Raw genomic sequence first — 15,574 nt, 5'->3', positions numbered from 1 at the left:
CCTAAGTTACAGTCGCTTTTTGCTGACACATTGACATCGGGAGCTCTCCCGGAGTCGATGAGCGAGGCAATAATCGTAGTCATTCCTAAGCCCGGTAAGGACCCTGCCCTATGTTCATCATACCGCCCCATATCCCTCCTAAATGTCGATGCAAAAATTTTTGCTAAGGTCCTGGCCAATAGACTCAACTCGGTGATCACGGCCCTGGTTCACCCGGACCAGACGGGCTTTATGCCGGGCCGGGGAACGGACGTAAACCTTCGTCGTCTCCACACCCACCTGGCACTAGCCGGCCCTGGGGAGGCCGGGGTGGTGGCCTCACTCGACGCCGAGAAGGCATTCGACTCGGTCGAGTGGGGCTACCTCTGGGCGGTATTGTCTCGGTTCGGTTTCGGTCCCCGATTTCTGTCCTGGATACAGATGCTGTATGCCCGCCCCAGGGCGCGCATTCGGACCAATGGGACCCTGTCTGCCTCCTTTCCCCTGGAACGGGGGACCAGGCAGGGCTGCCCGTTGTCACCGGCATTGTTTGCCCTGGCCCTGGAGCCCCTGGCTGCGCACATTCGGCGCGACCCAGGGGTCCGGGGAGTTAGGGTAGGTCCCCTGGAAGAAAAACTGTCCCTCTATGCCGATGACGCTCTGCTATACTTGGCGGATGCCTCCGCCTCTCTACAGAACGCATTGTCACATTTTGAGACGTTCGGTCGGTTTTCGGGGGTGCGAATCAATTGGGACAAGTCGGTCCTCCTCCCACTTCATCCATCGTTGCCACGAGTGGACACTCGCACTCCTCTCCGGTGGGTGGAGGACTTCACCTACCTGGGGGTGAGGGTGGGTCTCGAACCCGGATCCTACTTAGACAAAAATGTCCTTCCAATGCTAGACCTCCTGACCAAAAAATGCTCGACGTGGCGTAGTCTCCCCCTTACACCGGTGGGCCGGGGAAATCTCATCAAGATGGTGATACTGCCTAAATTGCTATACTTCTTCCGGCAGACCCCGGTCATTATCCCGAGGTCCTTTTTTCGACGGCTCGACGCTATCGTGATGTCGTTCATTTGGGCGGGCAGCCCTCCCCGGGTTGCTAAACGTCTCCTCTATCTCCCCTTGTCCGGGGGCGGGTTGGCCCTTCCAAACTTCCTGGCCTACTACTGGGCGGCGGTCCTGGTGACGGTCCGGTGGTGGTTTTCCCAGCCACGACAGAACCCGGCGGTCAATCTAGAGGCGGCGGTACTAGGGTCCTACGCGGCCCTTTCCAACCTTGTGTTCCGAGGGCGCAGGGCCCATCCCTCCGTCACGGAGCCCATGGCGACGGTGATAAGGGTATGGACGTCGTCTAGAGCTCGAATGCTTAAACCACGGACCGTATCCCCGCACACCCCGTTGTGGGGTAACCCGCACCTTCCCCATCTGAACACGGTCCCTGACCCGGTAGTCTGGGCTCGGCGGGGCGTCCTCACCCTCCGGCATGTGATGCCGGATGGTGTGGTGATGTCCTTTCAGGAGCTATGCCAGACCTATAAAGTCCCGTCCTCCTTTAGTTTTAGATATGCACAATTGAGACATGCCTTGGCGGCTCAGTTCCCGGAGCCGGTGGTGCTCGAGTCGGACTCGGTCGAGCGCCTCCTGGTTTCGGGTATTATGGGGAAACCCCTCTCATCCCTCTACTTAAGGTTCACGTTGGCATACGACACGGACATGACGCGCACCCTGGCCAAGTGGAATGCCGACATACCGGATCTGGACGAGGAGATTTGGGAGGAGTGTGTTTCTTCTTATCTTCCGTCCATGATTGCATCCAGAGACAGGTTCATCCAACTAAAACTTCTACACAGGGCCTACTACACCCCTCAAAAACTTGCTAAAATCTACCCCGCTAGGAGCCCGGCCTGTACAAGATGTCTGGGGGACGAAGGCACATTTATCCACATGGTCTGGTCCTGCCCCAAACTAGATGAGTACTGGAGGAAGGTGGCGGAGGTCCTCTCGGACCGCTGTGGGGTGGTGCTTGTGAAGGATCCCAAAATTTTCCTACTGAGTTACCTGGGTGAGATAGAGGGAGATAGGTATACTAAATTATCCATCACTTTCGCACTATTCTATGCCAGAAGGGAGATCCTACTCCGATGGCGGGGCTCCGAGCTCCCCACTGTGTCCTCCTGGCTGGCCACAATCAGCAAAGTCCTCCCCCTCTACCGGTTGACATACGAAAGCAGAAACTGCCCAGCGAAATTCGAACGCATTTGGTCGAAATGGATTGATTCGGTTGGAGACCCCTGATCGCATCCTCTATCATATCTCTGCCCCCGGGGGCCGGGAGGTGGGTGAGGCCCCCCCTCCCCCCCCCCCCCGGCCGTGCCCGTCCCCTCCTCTGCCCCCTCGCTTCCCTCCTGAGGGGGGGGGGGTGACGGGGTGGGATTGGCGGACGGGTGGCGCCACATGGTGCCGTCCTTCATCGGTTTCAGCTCCCTCTCTGCAGTTTATCCTGCCCTAGACGTGGCGGGTATGCCCTCCCGCCAGGAGTATGCCATGTATGTGCTGTACGTGTATGATTATCTCCAATTGCACTGTGACTTTGCACTCTCTGTACTGTCGTGTTTATGTGTGTGTTGTTGTTTGTCTTTTGAAAACAATAAAAAACTTATACTGTAAAAAACATACAGTGTATACTCGAGTATAATCCGACCCGAATATAAGCCGAGGCACCTAATTTGCCACAAAAAAATGGGAAACGTATTGACCTAGTATAAGCCTAGGGTGTCCATCTGCATGCCTCACTGTGTCCATGTGCATGCCTCACTGTGTCTATGCCTCACTGTGCCCATGCCTCACTGTGCCCATGCCTCACTGTGCCCTTGACTAGACTGACGTTTAACATGGGAGTCTATGGAAGGGGTGCCCAGCTTTGAAAAATCTGTGCTTCCCAGCCGTAGGTTTCCCCAGATAGCAAACGTTGCACACGTGTAGAAGAGAAATGGGGCTACATGTGTGCCAATGTGAACAAGTAAATAAAGTGACAGCAGTCCATAAAGGTGTATCAAAGGTGATAATTGGTGACCATGTGACTTTCCAGGCAGGTAGGTGATCACAGTATGCGATAGTGCAATTATGCGCAGTGGGTCCGGTGCTCCCATCTCCTGGGTCCCTACTCACCAGAGGCACTCACCCCTGCAGGGGTAAAGTGCATAAAACGTGGATGATGTCCAAACGACTCAGGTCCTCGCTCTCCTTATGGATCCTATAGTCCAGCTGGTGCCAGAGGTCCTAGGTAACCAAATTCCAGAGGCACTCACCCCTGCAGGGGTAAAGTGCATAAAACGTGGATGATGTCCAAACGACTCAGGTCCTCGCTCTCCTTATGGATCCTATAGTCTATGTTCATATACTTTTGTATATACTGTTCCAGTATAAGCCTACGGCTGTACTAATAAAATATACTCCCTGAAACTTGAACCTACTACCCTATGAGACCCTTTTTTTCCCTTTGGAGGAATTTGGTTACCTAGGACCTTTGGCACCAGCTGGACTATAGGATCCATAAGGAGAGCGAGGACCTGAGTCGTTTGGACATCATCCACGTTTTATGCACTTTACCCCTGCAGGGGTGAGTGCCTCTGGAATTTGGTTACCTAGGACCTCTGGCACCAGCTGGACTATAGGATCCATAAGGAGAGCGAGGACCTGAGTCGTTTGGACATCATCCACGTTTTATGCACTTTACCCCTGCAGGGGTGAGTGCCTCTGGTGAGTAGGGACCCAGGAGGGGGAGCACCGGACCCACTGCGCATAATTGCACTATCGCATACTGTGATCACCTACCTGCCTGGAAAGTCACATGGTCACCAATTATCACCTTTGATACACCTTTATGGACTGCTGTCACTTTATTTACTTTTTCACATTGGTTCATATATATGGACTGTTGTTATTTATGGATTATTAATTAACATTTTAATTTTTTGGATACTTTTCATTTTTTGGATACTTTTTGGACACTTTTAGTTTCAGCATCAGTGCTGTCTGTTACTACCTCATATCATTTTTATTCAACGTTGGTCACATTTATATTTATTTGTATTTTTTGCACTAATTTATGTTATGTACTGCATGTGGTTATAGCAACACTCATGTTAGTTATTATACTCACTTTACCACTGGTACATCACTTACCAACTTAAGGAGGCACTATATTTTAGACCCACTAGTCATACACTTTTTTGAGGTTAATATAGTCCGTTACATACCAACTTCTGGGTATTATCAGCCTTCATTTAGACAGAGCCACTATCCCCACACCACTGCTATTATTCTCTGTATCCCCTAGGGGATCACATTTTTGGGGGGGCTGCAGTCTTCTACCTTTATTCCTATATTGGATTATTTACTTTATGTTTGGTTTTTACACACGTTCCTATTAACACTGCTACATACTTCCATTTAGTGCTTCCTAAGCGCGGCTATTTTACTTTATTACATGTGTGCCAAGTTCTGGGTCCAGGGGACCTACGACTGGCCGGTACTGGGTCCCCATATCACCGGAGAAATTACCATTTAACATGGGAGTCTATGGAAGGGGTGCCCAGCTTTGAAAAATCGGTCCTCCTCGGCCGTAGGTCCCCCGGACAACAAACTTTGCAAACTTGTAGAGAAAGAGTGGGGCTACAGGTGACTCAAGTATAAGCCGAGGGGGGCATTTCAGCAAAAAACTCTGATTTTTCTTGAGTATATACGATACCTAAATTTCAACAGGCTGAAAACTCAAAAAGGGTGCAGTTACCTGTGCACTGGGGTATGTTGACAGCCCATCCCAATCAGTCAGGAATCCCCCCCACACAGAACTAGGTTTGCAATAATTTGCCATAGTATTACTCTCCCAAGTGAGAGTACAACTATCTACCCACGTTGAGGCTCCATCAGAAACTATTTTTGATACACTTGACATAGAAGTGCTTTACTCAAGCATACAACATGCTTTGGGATTAACGGTGATCAATAAGATCCCATGTACTAGATCACTGTATAAAAATGGACACTTAAAACACTTTAAAAGATAAGTTCACCTTTTTGGAGCATGTTACATACATGTTTAGGGTGTAACATGCCCCTCTTCATGACAGTGGGCAAGGGTTCATCTCCCCATACACACTTTCACAATTTAAAAACAGCATGTCCGTACAGGGCTCTGCCCACACAGCCGTATCCAGGGGCGGACCCAGAGTCTAGTCTCGAGAGGGGCACTATCAGAAAATATTCACTGGTGTTAGTGCTTCAATGATCACGGCACCATGGTTGTTATGGTGTCAGGATGATTGAAGCGCATTATTTATATTATTACATTGTAATATAAAATGAAATGGTTCAACTCAACATAATGTAGAATCAGTGGGAGCCCCGAGTGTGTCACTTGCCATGTCACCTGCCACCAGATGCAGCTTGTCACTTGAGAAAAATAAATGATTTTGTGCAGTGGGAAAAAAAAATAAAAAAAGTGCCAAAATACAATATATGTGGGGTTTTGACGCCCCCTACAGGTAGCTGCCTCTACGTAAATTTATTCCACCTGGATGGAATAATAGATTGAATAGGGTATGAATGTAGGAGTGGCGCTGCCTTAAGAGTGCCTAAATAGTGGATGGTAAAATGTGCATTCAAAAATTATGCTTTTTAGTGTCTAGAAACAGTGTGCCACCCTGCAATTTGTGCAATGAATGGATGATGAAAGGATGTGCATAAAATATGAAATAAATAAATAATGCATGTGGGAATGGGTTGCAAAGGTTGAGTGGGTTAGAGCCATTGAAGAAAGAATGTATAGGGGGGAGGACTCCTTGGAGAAGTACCTTGTGATCTGGTAGAGATCTGTAAATTTAAAAAAATCTAAGGGCTATATGGATATGCAGGATAGTCGAGAATGAGGACCAAGACTGTGACAGTGGAGACCACGAGGAGAGGCCTAGACCCTGAATTCAATATGGAAGAAATGATAATCCTGTGGGAGTTGGAGGGGTGGAAGGGGAGTGAGATAGGGGTATTTTTTTTTCTGTGGGGGGGGGGGGGGGGGGGTCATGAAAATATCCTCTTTTCATTTTTTTCTATGTAAGTTGATTCTCCTTTTTTATGGATGTATTGAATATTGATGAAAGAAATTGAAATAAAAAGATAAAATACAAAAATTACCTCTCTTATGGCGGTACAAAATTCACTCTGGAGTACTTTCTTTAGACTCTGTAACTTGTGTACTGGCACTTCCCCAGATGTCTCCAGTTTCTCCAGCAATTGTATAGCTCGGGTAACATCTGAATGAATAAACCAAGAAACAAATTACTATGCACAAGCAAGCAAATATAGAACCTTTCAAAGCAGACTGGCACAGAGGAAAAGACAATTACAATTCGCAATAACTCATGGAATATACACAGAGAGTTTCGGGGAAGAAATGCAAATTGTCACACAGACTGTGCTTTTGAAAAGCTGAATGTATATAGGAATAAACTGTTACAGAAAAATTGAAAAATGAACATATTGTAAAGCAGCACAAAAGTCATATAATTACTAACAATAAAAGTGCTTACATTTGTGTATTTTCCCTCTAAATCCTGCTACTACAAGCACTTGCACTGAGGATTTATTTGGTATATATTATGTTTTAAAGCTTGGAGGGTTGGCTAGCCAGCTGGCTGTGACAGTTATATCACCTTACCTACCTGACTTTGTTCTGGGAGCCAGCTGTTATCCACTGACTTCGTAATTAGCAAAGGAAGTAGACTACTATTACCACTAGCAAATGTCCCCAGCTATGCTATAAACCGGAGGTCTCCAAACTTTTTAAACAAAGGGCCAGTTTATTGTCCTTTAGACTTTAGGAGGGCCAGATTGTGGCCAGCAGGGGCAAAAAAAATCTGCATCAGTGAGAAAAAATATGCCCTCAGGATTGGTGGTCAATAGGAGGGGTAGTGCCCCTATTAGTAGAAGGAATAGTATCCCATCATTGGTATCAGTGGAAGAAAGAGTGCCCCATTGTTTGCGTTAGTGGAAGGAATAGTGCCCCAAGGGCTAGATAGAAGCTAGCAAAGGGCCACATCTGGCATCTGGCCCTCGGGCCACAGTTTGGAGACCCCTGCCAAGACTTCTGAAAAGATAAGTATAAAAACATAAAAAAATTAAATTGTAATGCCAGTAGAGGCTTCAAGAGGGGAAGGCAGCAATCTAGGGAGTTTAATGGAGCACAGAGTTTGGACTTGGGCTTTAAACCTCTAAATATCTTGATAAATAATATTTTATGTCTGTACCCCATTGGGAACATTTCTTTTCACTTGGAGACACAACAGGTATGATCTCTTTCTAAAGTGAGGGGAAATCCTATCTTTTAACAACTATCCCATCAAATAGAGAGGGTAACACAGACAGTAACAAAAACATGACAGAGCTTTTAACTCTTCCACACTGTATCCAAAACTTTAAAAAGTTATAAAAAAATAAAAAAGTACACCCACTTTAAAGAGAAAAGTGTGTTTTATGTCCTGGGCTATGTCTTTGACTCTATATACTGTATATCCATGTGGGATTCTTCATTATTTCTCTTTTTAAAAATAAATAAATATGGAGACTTGTAAACTGACCACTAGGGGGAGCTATATGTTTGAATCAGCCTCATTCACAAAAGTTAAACACACACACAAAGAAAAGTAAAAAAAAAAGAAGAAAAAAAAAGTATCCTTTATTTCTAGTGATGTGTCTTTCACGCTAAATATGTTCATGTGAGATTTTTCATGCTTTCCCCTTTTTCTTTTTAATATAGAGACTCATATATTGACCAATAGAGTGAGCTCTATGTTTGAATCAGCTTCATTCAACTTCCCACCTTATCAACTCTTAAAATTCCAAAACATGACAAGTACAATATGTCAGCCCACTTATAGACTTGCATTTTGAGAAACAGTAGCAAAGAATATCCATTCTGTACAAAAACAGAAAGCAGAGCATAATTATCTAATGAGCCAATATGGCGGCCCTCCCGCCTGCATATATAGTTATTGATTATACACAGGAACAAATGTTCTTAGTTCTCACACTATAGTTAATTATCAGCATTTTAGGAATAGAAAAGCTTGTACCAAAGGACAGAAATTTACAGTGTCCAGACAGTTGATAACAATTCAAATGTGTACCTGCCGAGTACACTTTTTCCCAGGGGAGGGCTGGCAGGGGGGGCAGGGTGGAAATCTCCCCCTGGGCTGGTGACACTATGCACAGCCACCAGTCACCACTACCAAATGCTGTTTTTGCAGAGAAGGAATATGCCTGCTGGAGCTCTGTTAACACAGGTCACGGCCGCTGCTCACCTCCCACTGTGCAGCCGTGCCTGTGTCAGCTCCGAGGTAGATGGCTGCAGAGCTGAGCTATGTCTCGTCTCACACATAGCTCAGCCTCAGCGCACACCAGCGCTGACATCCCCTTCTCTCTCTGCACAGACACGAGTAGAGATAGAGTTTATCTGCTCCTCCTCCTTCTGAGTCTGCCCTGCTCACACTCCCCGGGCATGTGCTGGCACTGGACAAGAAGTTTGAACCCAAAAAAGCATCAGACAGCCTGCCTGCGCCTCAGCCTCCATCCTGGTAAGCTCACCCTCTCTAGTCTCTCCTGCCTCCCAGTGTATAAAAAGGGGTGCTCTGTGGACTTTGTTAAAGGGGAGGGGGGTAGGCTTTGGTGAGCAGAGACCCTGTTTACACAATAGTCCAAAGCATGCACCCTTAAATCAAGTTTCCCAGAACACCCCTTACATCCGATCTGATGTATATGGGGTCTGTGCGGACTCTGATGTAAGGGGGGCCTCTGTGCGGACTCTGATGTAAGGGGGGCCTCTGTGTGGACTCTGATGTAAGGGGGGCCTCTGTGCAGACTCTGATGTAAGGGGGGCCTCTGTGCAGACTCTGATGTAAGGGGGGCCTCTGTGCAGACTCTGATGTAAGGGGGGCCTCTGTGCAGACTCTGATGTAAGGGGGGCCTCTGTGCAGACTCTGATGTAAGGGGGGCCTCTGTGCAGACTCTGATGTAAGGGGGGCCTCTGTGCAAACTCTGATGTAAGGGGGGCCTCTGTGCAAACTCTGATGTAAGGGGGGCCTCTGTGCAAACTCTGATGTAAGGGGGGCCTCTGTGCAGACTCTGATGTAAGGGGGGCCTCTGTGCAGACTCTGATGTAAGGGGGGCCTCTGTGCAGACTCTGATGTAAGGGGGGCCTCTGTGCGGACTCTTGTGATCATGAAAAATCTTAGACTGTTTTCCTCAATCCATCACTTTTCCACACTCTATGGGCCACTTGACTGGACTTGCCCCCCAGGCCTAAGGCTGCCAGCCCTCCCCTGCTGTTTCCTACATTTAAACAGCCGGACAAACCCCAGTTAAATGCTTTATTGAAATGCAAAAAGAGTGTAGGGGTTGAAAGGACTTGAGAAAAGGGGAGGGATGCCTGTAACTGTTGTCAATCATAACGTATACAAAAATATTTACCACCCAAAATGTAAAATAAAAATTTAACAAATCTGTCATATTTAAAAAATGTGTAAAGTCTACATAAAAACTTTATGGATTTCTCTTAGCTGATCTTTGTAATCCACCAAACAGAGAAAGCAGAGGCGAGGAAGAGACAGACTTTTTAACTCTGCACATTTATCCATCAGTCAGTTTAAATTTCCCCAATATGGTTTGTGAACCAAGGTTTACTTTATTAGGATAAGTAATGTATAAATCAGCCAATAGTTAAAACCAAAAGTTATTAGGAAGAGAACATTGACAGACTGACATTGACACAGGGACCGTAGGGAAGAACCACAGGAAGAAAAGAAAAGAGTCATAATGTGCCATGCATCCTTATCAAAGATCCTTCCCAGGTCTATAAAGGTCACATCACTCATCTAAAGGAACCATATCAGTTGGCCACTAATATCCTGATGCCGCGTAAACACACGATCATTTTTCAGCATGAAAAAAAACGTAGTTTTTCAGCATTTTCAAAAAACAAAGTTTTTCCAACTTCATCATTAAAAGCGATGTTGCCCACACACCATCGTTTAAAAAAAATGATTAACAAAGCGTGGTGACGTACAACACGTACAACGGCACTCTAAAGGGGAAGTTCTATTCGACTTTGGGCTGCTTTAGCTGATTCCTTGTTAGTAAAAGACGATTTACGCTTTTCTGTCCGTTACAGCGTGTTGAATGTGCTTACTCCATTATGAACGGTAGTTTTACCAGAACGTGCGCGGGTTTAAAATTTTGTTTTAGCCCACACACGATCATTTTTTGCAACCCGAAAAACGACATAGTTTAAAACGACGTTAAAAAATGCAGCATGCTCAAATTTTTTTTTTTTCGTTTTTCAGAACCTGAAAAATGATGTGTAGCCCACACACGTTCATTTTAAATGGCGTTTTTCAAAAACAATGTTTTTTTTCATGCCGAAAAATGATCGTGTGTACGTGGCATTAGGGTCATGGTGGATCTCAGTATTTCCAAATGCTCAATGAATACAGAGCATCCCAGACACACAGGTCCCATTTTTGGATCAAATACTGAAACAGTTGGATATTAAGCCATCAACAGAGCGACTAAAAGCTAACTGAATAGACGTGTAAAAGGTCATCCCCCCTGGGCTTCTCAACAGTCAATTCAATAGAAGGGGAGAAGGTCATCCCCCTATGCTTTTGCATAGTATATGGATCAATGAATGGGTTTCAGTCCCTGTAAGTGTAGTCTATATGCACCCAAAAAGTCCCACACATCCATTTGAAAGTACCTTGTGTTCACAATCCCAGATCTTAGATCCCAGAATTTCTGACAAGAAAAGTTCGATGTGAGCTTTTGGTCAGAAATTCCGACTGTGTGTAGGCCCCATCTGACTTTTTCTGTCGGAATTTCCAACAGCAAAAATTTGAGAGCTGGTTCTCAAATTTTCCGACGGGAAAAAGTTCTTGTCGGAAATTCCGATCGTCTGTATGCAAATCTGACGTGCAAAAAAAACATGCAAGATAGGAATCAATTCAACGTATGCTCGGAATCATTGAACCTAATTTTTCTCGGCTCGTTGTAGTGTTGTACGTCACCGCGTTCTTGATGGTCGGAATTTCGTGTGACCGTGTGTATGCAACACAAGTTTGAGCCAAAATTCCATCGGAAAAAAATCCACGGTTTTCTTGTAGGAATTTCCGGATGTGCGTATGCGGCAATTGTATTAAATTATTTTTGAAGAAGTTGGAATGGAGATATTTCTGTTATACAGCATACGTTGCCGTTTAGACTATCCTTTCAGTGTATTCTTGCCTCCTTAGAAAGGCAACTAATTTGTACATTAGACTGCTGTAGATGGACTTCCTACATTCCACAAATTACTGTTTGCAGCTTTTATTAGGCGCATACAACGCAGAGGACTGCGCTCTTAAGTGGTGTTTTTTATGCTCGTTTGGATGTTTCTATACAACAATCATGCTGTCATATGTGTGATTTATGTTATTTTTCATCATTAGGAGTAAATATCTACATGAGCAACACTCTTTGCTGTTTGGAATAATCTGTCAATGTACTTTAACATTTACTATTGGAGACAATCTACTATGCAGTAGTCTAATATTATATGAGATGATTACTATTCAGGAGCTTACAATTTATGGTTTCTGAACATTCAGCATTCAATCTCTAGAGATATTTTTTAAATAATATGTTATTACACTTACTTGTATGATGAAATGTTAGGATAAAACACATTCTAAAACACCAAGCATTGCGCTCTAAAGTGAATTGTCCACAGAGCTCCTACATTTCCAGTGAAGATAATAAAAACGCAAAGCTTTGCCTCCAGGACATTACCACGTTTGCTCTTAAAGGGGACACACCACGGGTATTGATATTTCACTGGGTGGGTACTACAGGTATCGTAGGCTGGCCTGGGGTTCCCCTTTAGCCACAGAATCCCACATACACCAAAAGTTATTGGGGAGTATATTTAGGGCCATATTCTCAAACAAGTTACGCCGGTGTATCTACTGATACACCGGCGTAAATCGAATTTCCCGCCGGCGTATCATTATTTTGTATTCACAAAACAATATACGCCGGATTTAGGCTAGGATCCGACTAGTGTAAGTCACTTACACTGTCGGATCTTAAATGTAATTTGCCGCCGGCCGCTAGGTGGCGTTTACATTCAGGTCTCATTTGTTTATGCAAATGAGCCTGAAACGCCGATTCCCGAACAAAATCGCGTCGCGTAACCATCGCTTACGTCGTTTGCGTAAGTGTAAGGTTACCCCTGCTATATGAGGGGTAACCTTACGCCAGTCCCACGTATGCCATGTTAAGTATGGCGTCGGGTCCGCGTCGTCTTTTCCCGTCGGATACGTCGTTTTCCTAAGTCGTTCTTGAATACGACTTTACGTCAATGACGCACACGTCGGCGTCATTGACGTTTTCCGCCGAGAACTGGAGCATGCGCACTGGGCTATTTTTAACCCGGCGCATGCGCAGTTTGATCGGAACGGGGGCGCGCTTAATTTAAATATAAGCCGCCCCCTTTGAAATACGCGGGGATACGCCGGGCCTTTTACACTACACCTCCGCAAACTACGGAGCAAGTGCTTGAGGAATATGGCACTTGCTCCAGTAAGTTGGAGCGGTGTAGTGTAAATGGCTTACGCTACGCCCGCCTCAAATCTACGAGAATCTGGCCCATAATCTGTACACATTGTTACCTATTGCTTTCATTGGTTGCATAGTGTTCCTGACTGTTTTCTTTAAACAGTTTCAACCAAGTAATGGGTACTTACACAGGTCCTGGCTGACTAATGTTAACCTGAATTTTACTTTTCTTCAAGTAAACTACAAGAAGAACTGTGTTGTGTATTGCTGCTGAGTTATTCCATTAATCACATTGCTAGGTGTGCCAGAGGGGCTGGGACAGTTCATTGGGGTTTAAAGGCAGAGAAATGAACTGAACAAACAAAAGCAGCTCCCTGAGGAGTGTGCTACAGATGTATCATACAAATCCTCCAAAAAGAACAATAAGGAGACAAATTTGCTTAATTTCCAGGGGATTACCACCATGCTGTGAATAGGCTTGTAGTGTGTATAAGGGAAATAGGATGACCTATTTCAATAACATATGTGGTATTGAAAATATAAAAATTATAAATATAGGGTATTATCCCTATGTATGATGTGAGCGACTAAAAAGACGCAATAATAACCTGTAAACTAACAACAAGCAACTTGAAAAATAGGACACGTGGCTATAAAGCCTCGTACACGCGATCAGTCCATCCGATGAGAACGGTCTGAAGGACCGTTGTTATAGGTTAACCGATGAAGCTGACTGATGGTCCGTCACGCCTACACACCATCGGTTAAATAACCGATCGTGTCAGAACGCAGTGACGTAAAACACAACGACGTGCTGAAAAAAACTAAGTTCAATGCTTCCAAGCATGCGTCGACTTGATTCTGAGCATGCGTGGATTTTTAACCGATGGTCGTGCCTACTAACGATCGGTTTTGACCTATCGGTTAGGAATCCATAGGTTAATTTTAAAGCAAGTTGGCTTTTTTTTAACCTAAGGTTAAATAACCTATGGGGCCCACACATGATCGGTTTTGACGGATGAAAACGGTCCATAAGACCGTTGTCCTGTGGTTAACCTATCGTGTGTACGAGGCCTAAGGCCCCGTACACACGACCGGATCGATCCGCTGAAACTGGTCCGCCGGACCAGTTTCAGCAGACAGATCCGGTCGTGTGTAGGCCCGACCGGACAATTGTCCGGCGGATCGAACAGTTTCAAGCGGATCAAAATTTCTTAGCATGCTAAGAAATCTATCCGCTGGAAACCTGTCCGTCGGACGTGTTCGGTCGTCTGTACAGACTCACCGGACACGTCCAACCGACCGCCATCCCTCGCATGCGTCGTACTGATTCGACCAATGCATGGAAGCTTTGAACTTCAAGGCCGCCATCGTCGCGGCGACGGCGCGGCCACGCCACGCGTATTGTTTACGCGCGGATTTCTGTCTGATGGTGTGTACAACCATCAGACAGAAATCTCCGGGTGGACATGTCCGCTGAAAACGGTCTGGCGGTCCGTTTTCAGCGGATTATCCGCCCGTGTGTACGGGGCCTAAGAGTCTATGTACACAGTGTAACATATAACTAGGATTCATGAAACACCTAGGATCATATACGTAATAAACAGCACATATATATATAAATATAAAATATGAGTGACCAAAAAGTTATACAAGAAATGGGATATGGAAATTCCCACTGCAATGGGTAAGATTGAAGAAATTATCAAATAATCGCTGGGATAAAAGTGAACCCCAAGGTTTGTCATCATAGTGTGTTGACCTGGGCCATTTTTCTCCAATTTGGACATCCATTAATGAACTTTATAGTGACAGAACCTTGGGGTTCACTTTTATCCCAGCGATTATTTGATAATTTCTTCAATCTTACCCATTGCAGTGGGAATTTCCATATCCCATTTCTTGTATAATTTTTTGGTCATTCATATTTTATATTTATATATATATATATATGTGCTGTTTATTACTTATATGATCCTAGGTGTTTCATGAATCCTAGTTATATGTTACACTCTGGGCCAAATCCACAAAGCAGATGCGCCGACTTAACTCGAGATTTCTAATTTTACACGGCGCGTATCTTTGCGCCTGATCCTCAAAACGAGATACGCATGAAATTCCGGTATTTCCGTCCTACCTAAAATAATTACACCGGCGCTTCTTTGTGCGCAAATTACGCTAGACACGCCGCTGTATTTGATAGGCAAAGATGCAAATGATGGAGATAGGGCGATCCACAAAATTAAGTGTGTGTGGCGTAGATTACGACCTGTGCGCTTCTGTTAGTTTCCCGGAGCAATTTTACACTTTATAAAAGCAGCCCTAATTTTACACATGCTGTGTAAAGGTCAGCTAAAGCAATACCATGAAGGAAGAGCTGACCACACACACTTGCTGGACTACAATCTGTATGCCACCATGCCAGGGGCATCCATGCCCCTATCTATAATAGTGACTTTAGTAACCCAGGGTACCCCCTCTTCTGAGGGAACAGCAGTCAGGAGACGCCTCGCAGAATGCATATGAGTAAACGCACATTAATGATGTCACAATGAGAATGCATGAATGCATGCCACTGTGGTCCCTAGCACAGACACATCACATGCACATCGAATTGGATTAGATCCAAGTCCCCCCCCCCCTTTGGTACTTGGGAGCAGCAACGCCACGCCACGGCTCCAATTATGTCACTGTGCATTCATACACCATTCAGGAACCTGGGATCACTTCTCCCTGGTCCTGGGGATCCCTACTCCACCAAAACTGAGGGTGACACCCTTATTTTATCAGGAATGCCACCCCCCCACATTCACACATCATTCACACACATAAATCAAATCATAAGTACAGAATACCAAATGAAATAATAAAAATAAAAAAAAAACATAAAAATAAAAATAAAAAAGTATCCCTGCTAATTAATTATCGGCGGCGATTGCTACACCTT

The 15,574-nt window shown here is 45.2% G+C and overlaps 1 protein-coding gene across 2 annotated transcripts in view; it reads right to left on the bottom strand.

Annotated features, from left to right (window-relative positions):
- LIN7A (lin-7 homolog A, crumbs cell polarity complex component) overlaps positions 1–15,574 on the bottom strand; it is a 155,828-nt gene that overhangs the window by 43,912 nt on the left and 96,342 nt on the right. For both annotated transcript variants that reach the window (XM_040344204.1, XM_040344205.1), the window contains exon 2: positions 6,178–6,296. In XM_040344204.1, the coding sequence (XP_040200138.1) occupies positions 6,178–6,296 (119 nt within the window). The remainder of the gene's footprint in view (positions 1–6,177; positions 6,297–15,574) is intronic.

The sequence above is a fragment of the Rana temporaria genome, chromosome 3 (assembly GCF_905171775.1).
Source record: "Rana temporaria chromosome 3, aRanTem1.1, whole genome shotgun sequence".
Taxonomy (NCBI): domain Eukaryota; kingdom Metazoa; phylum Chordata; class Amphibia; order Anura; family Ranidae; genus Rana; species Rana temporaria.
This window is presented reverse-complemented; position numbering and strand designations above follow the sequence as displayed.